Here is a 9,089-nt window from a genome sequence, read left to right on the forward strand (position 1 = left end):
AATCTGTACCTTGACCAGGAGGCTGTCGTTCGAACAGAACAAGGGGACACTACATGGTTTAAAATCAAGAAGGGAGTGCATCAGGGTTGTATCCTTTCATTAGCCATTACAGAGATACAAATCAAACCAACAATGTGTTATTATTTCACTGCAGCATTAATAACCAAGTTCAAAAAAACAGAAGTCAACAAATCTGGCAAAGGTGTGGAGAGATTGGAAGCCTCACACACTACTGGTGCAATTGTAAAATGTTACAATCACTATGGAAGGTGGTAGGGTACTTCCTTAAAAAGCTAGAAATAGAAATACCATATGATCCAGCATTCAATTGTGTGGATCTTAACAAATTGTGGTTAACACTGAGAAGAATGGGAATTCCAGAACACCTGATTATGCTCATCAGGGACTTGTACATAGAGCAGGAGGCTGTTATTCAAACAGAACAAGGTGATACTGCATGGTTTAAAATCAGTAAGGGACTGCGTCAGAGTTGTATCCTTTCACCATACTTATTCAGTCTGTATGCTGAGCAAATAATCCGGGAAGCTGGGCTATATGAAAAAGAATGTGGCATTAGGATTGGAAGAAGACTCATTAACAACCTGTGATATATGGACAAGACAGCTTTGTTTGCTGAAAGTGAAGTTGACTTGAAGCACTTAATGATGAAGATTAAAGACACAGTCTGCAGTATGAATTGCATCTCAACATAAAGAAAACAAACATCCTTACAACTGGACCAATAAGCAGCATCACAATAAATGGAGAAAAGATTGAGGTTGCTAAAGATTTCATATTCCTTATTCCACAATCAACACCAATGGAAACAACAGTCAAGACATCAGATGGCATTATTGCACTGAGCAAATCTGCTGCAAAAAACCTCTTTATTTTATTATTTTTTTTTAATTTTATTTTATTTATTGTGATTTGGGTGAAGATTTACAGAGTAAATTCACTTTCCATACAGCAGTTCACATATACTTTGTCTCATCAAAAGACCTCTTTAAAGTGCTGAAGGGCAAAGATGTCTCTTTGAAGACAAAGGTTCGCCTAACCCAAGCCAGGGTATTTTCAGTTGCCTCAAATGCATGTGAAAGCTGGACAATGAACAAGGAAGACAGAAGAAGAGTTGATGCTTTTGAATTTCAGCGTTGGTGAAGAATAATGAAAGTGCTATGGACTGCAAAAAGAACTAACAAATCTGTCCTGGAATAAGTACAGCCAGAATGCTCCTTGGAAGTAAGAACGGCTAGACTTGGTCTCACCTACTGTGGAGGGTCAACAAAAAAGAGGAAGGCTTTCAACGAGATAGACTGACACAATGGCTGCAACAATGGACTCAGGTATGGCAAGGACTGTAAAGCTGGCACAGGACTGGTCAGTGTTTTGTTCTGTTGTTCACAGGGTCCCTATGAGTCAGAACTGACTTAACAGCACCTAACAAGAACAACAACATGGTCCAGCAATCCCACTATTAGATATATATCCTCAAGAAATAAGAGAGACATGATGTGAACAGATATATGCACACCCATGTTCATCACAGCACTGTTCACAATATCAAAAAGGTGGAACCAACCTATGTGCCCATCAATGGAAGAATAGATAAACAAATTATGGTACATACACAGAATGGGATACTACAAAACATTAAAGAATAATCAATCTGCAAAACATCTCATAACATGGATGAACATAGAGGACATTATGCTGAGTGAAATTAGTCAATCACAAAAGGACAAATACTGTATGAAACCATTACTATAAAAAGTTAAGAAAATGTTTTACACACATAAAGAATTGTTCCTTGAAGGATATCCGGGGTGGGAGAGGAATAGAGGGAAAACCACTAACTAGAAGGTAGAAATGTATTAATGGGTAACAAGAAAGGCAATATAAATAAGGGAGAGATTAGCACAGAATGATCAAGGCAGTGAAAGATAAACAGAGCAGCACAAGAAGTAAAGGCTACAAAGGTTAATATTATTACATACACAATCCTGCAATAAAAGTAATAACAATAACTTATGAGTGGATACATGGAACAGCAATTTTTGAGTGGATACATGGATAGACACTCAATCTGAAGAGGGGTAGGAAAATGAATGGGACTACACCACAAATATATATAGCTTTCAGAGAGGCTATCTTTACGTATGTATTTATATATTCTGCAAATATATCCACAAATGTAGTATGGCATACAGGGACAAAGTTATGAAAACATCATAGTCATAACCAAACATCTTAAGGGAGTGAGTCACTAGTTATTGAGGCTCAGGAACATAGTATTTGGGGACAGTAAGGTCAATTAGTCCACAAAGACAACGTTCTACATCTTATTTTGGTGAGTAGCAACTGGGATCGTACAAGCTTGAGGGTGGCCATGTAAGGTGCAACTATTGGTCCTTTCCCATTTGGAGCAAAGCAGAGTGAAAAAATCAAAGACACAAGGAAATTAATCTAAAGGATTAATGGACCACCCCAGCCTCCATGAACCTGAGACTAGAAGAACTAGATGGTGCCTGGCTACCACCGTTGACTGCTCTGAAAGGGATCACAATAGGAAATCCCAGATAGAGTGCAGGGAAATGTGGAACAAAACTCAAGATCATTAAAAAAAAAACAGGCTTACTGGTCTTATGAAAGCTGGTGGAACCTCCAAGACTATGGCTCTTAGGCACTCGCCAAGCTAGGAACTGAACTTAACCTCTGTGACTCAACTGACAGCCAAATGATAGCTAGAACTACAAGGTGAACAGTAAGTAATGTTAAGCATATGAGATCAAGAGAACATCATTTGCCCAGGGATATAGCTAGGAAGGTGGGAGGGGATGGGAAGGAAAGACAAAGGAAAGCAGTGGGTGCAAGAAAGAAGAAGGAAGAATGCTGTTACCATGTGGGGATTGCAGTAAATGTCACAAAACAGAATCTATATGGATTGCTGAATGGAAAAACCAATTTGTACTACAAACTTTCACCAAAATCACAATTAAGAAAAAAATTTTAATGAAACTTACAATGATAATAAAAAAGAAAAGGAAATGACAAAGACTATAAATCCAAGAAACAGATGCAGTGAAACGGCTAAAGCATTTCTATTCCCTAGTCTAACAAAACAATGTCTGCCCTTTCACTATCAGTGAGGTTTGTTTTATTGAGTTTGGTTTTTGAATTCTCACCAAAAGTGGTATCCAAGAGAACCTGCTTCTGTCAGAAGTGATTTTGTTCCCATATAAATATTTCTAATGAACAATAATATCAGATATTAGGACAGCCAAAGGATTTATAATGACAGTTCTAATGAACATAATTGGCTTGATTAAAATTATCCCCTTACCTCGTAGGTTGCAAGTCGATCTAAGTAGGTTAATAATTTCAGTCTACAACGGCAAAGTTCCTTTTGTTCCAGTGTTAACCTGTTTTGGAAAAGTATATTAGGTAATTATATTTATATAAAGCCTGTTTCTCCAGGAGTTAAAACAGAACAAAAATGATTAATATTCCATTGAGCCCAAAATTTGCAGAACAGCACCCAAAACCACAAAGGAAGAATAATAGAAAATGTATTTGATTGAAGTTGATGAAATAATTAAAACACTTATTACTAGTAAAGGACACACTGAAATGACAAGTAATTTGAAAGAAATCATTTTTCTAAATGAGTAACAAAAATAATTTACTTTGAAAAGTCCACTAATTTAAGTAGTTCATGTCTCTTCATGAGCTCCTTTTCCTTTTTGCTCTTGGCAGGCTCTTCTTCATCAGGTGAAAGCTCCTCATAGGAGATGCTGTCAATGTCTACTTCACCAGGTAATGTAAATCTGCAAGAAAAAAACAAAATCAAAATCAATTTAATAGACTAATTGTTTAAGTCCATGAAATAAGAAGTTTATTTCCCCTTTTTGACTGATTTTATTATCAAAGTGATTTCTACAGATACTGAAACAACTAATTGGAAAGAATACTTTTCTCTGTTACAAGCAGTTATTACATCCACAAAATGGGCAAAGAGGTATCAGTAATCATCAAATATAGAAATGAAAAAAATCCAGAAAATAAACCTATTTAGGAAAAAATGAAGTTATATATTCACCCAATGTAAAGTAGCCAATGAAGAAACTGTTGCCAACAGAATTTAATATATGAATCACTTCTACTTAAGGTCTTAAAGCAGTAATAAATGTCAATTTCATTTAGATTATTTATCAGATATATATACAGGAGCTCTGGTAGCATAGTGGCTAAAGCACTTGACTGCTAACCAGAAGGTTGGTGGTTCAAACCCACCAGCCACTCCTCAGAAGGAAGGTTGGGCAATCCTACTTCCATAGTGTTACTGCCTCGAAACCCAAGGAGGGGTCGCTATGAGTCAGGGCCGACTCGACGGCACATAACAACAACAACAACAACAAATTGTCATATATTTCAAAAGAAGCTCCAAATGTCCAGTGAGCAATGCCTCTTGTCGAATAACTACTATTATTACTAACTGGCATTTGTATGGTGCTTAAAAGTTTATGAGGTGCTTTCCCAAGACTCAAAGGAAGACTGGGCAATTTATTTCTGCAGAGATACCACCTCAGAAACCCAAGAGGGATCACTATGAGTCTGAATTGACTAGACGCCAGTGAGTTTGGTTTTTGGTTTTTTCCCCAAGATACATAATTTAATCGCTCACAGTAATTCTGTGGAGGAGGGACAGAATTACAGATGAGTAAAGTGAAGCTTAAACTTGCCAAAGCTCATTCATTTCATTAGTAAGCAAACCCAACTACCTGCCTTAAGCCCAGAGCTTAGAAATGGCCAGCATTTAACAGGAGTTCGTAGAATCTGATCTGTTCTCAATATCAAGCTATCGTATGCAGACATATCTAACTTACAAGAAAGATTGTTATGACCTCCAATAAGGATGCATTGATCAAAAGCAATGGCTTCCTAATAGAATAACATAAATACACAAACATTTACTTTTTCCAGTGTTTCATCTTAAAAGTTTTCACACTCACACTTGCTTTAGAATACAAATCTTTCTGTAACCAACCTGCCATCATCTACTCCTTTCCCTATTCCTACAAGAGCCTCCAGGTCGGTGCCTTTTAATCCATACTGAAGTAGTTCTTTCACAGCATCCACATTTTCAGGAACTCTTTCCAAACACTCATGAAGAACCCATGACCGTTTCTTTATTTTACTCTAGATACAAAGAAAATGAAAAACAGAGGCATTAAAAAACCCATGACATCTTACAACACCTGACTTCCAGAACTATAAAACTATACCTGAAGTATTAGTTACTTAATATTTGGACACAGGTAGCTGCTCAAGAAGCATAACCTGAAAAAGCTACCTCGCTAATGCCAATTAGAATTGGATGTGTGGAATATGATGGCAACTGTTCTCTTTTTTCTTCTAATGAGCCACACTGAAACAAAGCTCAGTACTTTTCTTTGGAGATGAAAAAAGATCTGTCCAACATTTTATAGTGGTCCTTGGTTTGCAACTTGAATGTATAACAGAGTACAAAATAAAGAAGGGAAGATATGATATATCTAATTGTAACAAGAATTTACGACTTAGTGTTTGACTTTGAATCAAAACTAATGAGGCATAGTACATCAAGGTTCTCTATTTACTTGACCATGAGATGTATTTCACAGTGTGGATGATAACCTAATCACAAAAAAAGCCATAGTGTCCTGCTCCTTGGAAAGCTCAAGGTTCTATTATTCCCTCTCAACTATATTCAAAATCCCTGACTTGGCCTCTTCTTTTATGCTTACAAATTTAAAGTAGAATTTGACTCATCTTCTATATTCATTTACATATTTCATTGTACCAATTCTTTCTTCAAATCACTCTTACATTCATCCCCCTTTTCCATACTTATGGCCTCCTACCAGTTGAAATCATCAGCATGTTATACCTGGGACATGGTAGGAGTCCCCTGCCCCTAGCAGGGTTTCCCCTTCACCTTTCTCTTTCCATTCCAGGTCATCTTCTACACCATCTTCTTCTGTCATGCCACAGTCAAAAATCCACAACAGCTCTCCATTATCCAAAAGACTTAAAAAAAGGCTTCAATGTCTTCTCAATATTTTTCTATCATACTTTCCAATATTCACTATTATCGAATGTCAGCTCCAGGAGACTGGTTTACTTATGGATGATATTTATTCATTAAAGAAATATTTACTGAGTATCTATTTTGTGCCAGGCACTGAACTTGACATAATAAAGCAGTGAACATAAGACAGATGTAGTTGATGGCTTCATGATCAATGCTTTTTTTTTTTCCCCTCCTTCAATTTTCTTATACCATTTGTCCTACATTTAAGAATGCCTTCCTTACTTCTAATTCTAGAAGATGTACTTTAAATCTTTTCCAATCCATACGCAAACCTATTCACTGTATAGAGCCTCCTATATTCACTGTGTCTTTTCAGTAAGATTGTAGGTTCTCTAAAAGCAAAGGCCATATTTATGCCTCTCCTATACCTCTTCACAGGAGCTCTGGTAGCATTGTGCCTAAGGCACTTGAGTGTTAACCAGAAGGCTGGCAGTTCAAACCCACCAGCCACTCTTCGGAAGGAAGGTTGGGCAATCTACTTCCATAGTGATACCTCCTCAGAAACCCAAGGAGGGGTCACTGTGAGTCGGGTCCAACTCCACGGGACATAACAACAATAACAACATACCCCTTTGCTGTCTCTAGGATAGCTTTTCTCTTTTGTTCTTAATGCTTACCTACATGTTTATGTATCTGAATTAAATATTTTCCCAATAAAATTTTACTTGCTTTGCCTCTCCTAACATTTGTAAGTTCCTAAGGAACCAAGACTGTCCTCTACTATCATGCACCCAGAAAATGTCAACACATATGAGTAAGTGTGAACATACGTTCTCATGGTCTCAAGTCACAAATGCAAAAAAAGAAACATAATACAGGATTGTTGTTCTGATTTCCTGAGGAAATTCAAGCAACTTTCTCTTCCTTTATCTCTGATATCTTACCTATAGAAATAATCTATCGTTCTGTTTGGTTGAAACATATTTTTCCATACATATTTTCCAGAGTATGTTTTTCATTTATTTTAAATTATCTGTGGACATAAATTTGTAGCTAAAATAATTATCATGGAGTTTCCCCAGTATTTCTTAGAATATTCCTAAGAGTAAAAGGCATTTTCCTTTCAAAAGGTCAGATCAAAAGACACATATTTTTAAAAGCTTTCCATCAATCCAACTAATTAATCCCTCTCAAAAACTCAAGGGTCAAAACATATAAGCTATATAATAACTTAACTATGGAAGACAGGTATAAGGAAGGGCACAGTTGTGGGATTTAAACAGAAAAGGGGAATTTCATAAATTTAATGTGCCAGTTACATATTTTTTGCCTCTCAACTCTAAATCTACCCTTCTAACCATGCTTTGGAGCTCTGGTAGTACAATGGTTAAAGCATCTGACTGCTAACCAAAAGGCTGGTGGTTTGAACCCACCAGTCACTCCAAAGGAGATGAGGCAGTCTGCTTCTGTAAAGATTTACAGCCTTGGAAACTCTACGGGGCAGCTCTACTCTCTTCTATAGGGCTGCTATGAGTCAGAATTGGCAGTGGGGTTTTAACCCTGACTTGCAGTAACATTTTTCCTTTGTAACTAACACAAAATAAAGCTTGTCAACAGAGGGTGCTAAAGAACCACTGAAGAAGAAAAGGTCCCCACTTCTGGTCCTGGTATGCTTTGATTCTTTTCTTCTTGCTTCATTACAGCCAGCGATGTAGACAGAGGACATACAGTGATGTTCACTACCCCCTTCCTATCACTGTGAAAACTGCCCATTGAGTTTCAGTGTCACTCCTATGGACAGATTTCCAGTGATCACCCAGGCACCAAAGTTTGTCAGCTGGCAACTATAGACTAACAACTGTGGCCTGACACAACACAGAGAGCTTCTCCACCCAAAGGGCTGCTATCACACCTTCTCCAATGAGTTCTGAATCCAGCCTTGGAGAGGAGGGCCTTCAACCCTTCTAAGGTTATTTCTTTCAGCACTTCATCAGAAATATGATAGATAGAAGGTGGATTGTCCAGTATAACAGCAAAACCAGCATGACTCTTAGTACTCTCCTTCAGGCTGAACATATTCTTTAGAGTTCTCTTTATCACTTTATAGCCACTCCCTTATGACTAGGTAATAATTCTCTGTATCAAAACTTTCCCTGTTGAAATTACTATACAGTTCCTGGCACATAATTGTACCCTGATATTGGTGAAAGAGCTATCTGAGGGGATGCTAGGCCAAAAAAAGCAGGTTCTGGTTTATTGGTGAGTATTTATTTGCTCACATGTCTTCAGCTTCAAATTCCAGGTGCAGAGGCAATAGAATCTGATAACAAGACAATTTTTCCAGTTCAGTAAACTCCATTTCTTCAGGTATAGAAAAGTCAGCAATGTAAAATGCCCTAAAATGAAGGCCTATAACCAAAATATATACCATGCATTTGAATTTTACCACATTATCAAAATACTTAGACATACCAAGTAATTCTGAATTGAAGCAATGTTGACTGCTGACTTCCTCCACTGCCTCTGATATACTAGATCAGTATCCAGGCCATAGGTATAAGCCAGAGACAAGGCTTCCTCATATTCTTCACTTTCAATCTTTAGGCAATGAAATGGAAGCAAAAAATGTCACATTACTGAATTATTCACAGTTTCACTAAAAAGCAGTGATCCATGAAGAATTATAATCCTTTCACATGTTATGCATTACTAATTATTCTCATGTATGATGCAGAACCAGAAATTCACAAACATTTCTAGAGGCGGAGAGATCAGGTTATTTCTTTTAGCACTTCACCAGAAATATAAGCACTAGAAGGTGAACTGTCCTGTGTGACAGCAAAACCAGCTTGACTCTTAGTTCATGGGATCCTCCCATGACACTTCGGGAAGAGAACAAATAATTAGAACACAAGTTGTTGCTGTTGTTGTTGTTATGTACCATCGAGTCAGATCCCATTCATAGTGACCCCTCCTTGGGTTGCCGAGGCAGTATCACTACGGAAGTAGATTGCCC

General features: G+C 37.4%; 1 protein-coding gene across 1 annotated transcript in view; it reads right to left on the reverse strand.

Annotated features, from left to right (window-relative positions):
* NBAS (NBAS subunit of NRZ tethering complex) overlaps nt 1–9,089 on the reverse strand; it is a 750,019-nt gene that overhangs the window by 489,684 nt on the left and 251,246 nt on the right. Inside the window, exons 16-19 of the mRNA XM_042781864.1 lie at nt 8,546–8,671; nt 5,048–5,199; nt 3,687–3,827; nt 3,344–3,422 (exon numbers count right to left, since the gene is read on the reverse strand). Of these exons, the coding sequence (XP_042637798.1) occupies nt 3,344–3,422; nt 3,687–3,827; nt 5,048–5,199; nt 8,546–8,671 (498 nt within the window). The remainder of the gene's footprint in view (nt 1–3,343; nt 3,423–3,686; nt 3,828–5,047; nt 5,200–8,545; nt 8,672–9,089) is intronic.

The sequence above is a fragment of the Orycteropus afer genome, unplaced genomic scaffold, assembly GCF_000298275.1.
Source record: "Orycteropus afer afer isolate SDZICR_OR568_19922 unplaced genomic scaffold, OryAfe1.0 scaffold00187, whole genome shotgun sequence".
NCBI lineage: Eukaryota > Metazoa > Chordata > Mammalia > Tubulidentata > Orycteropodidae > Orycteropus > Orycteropus afer.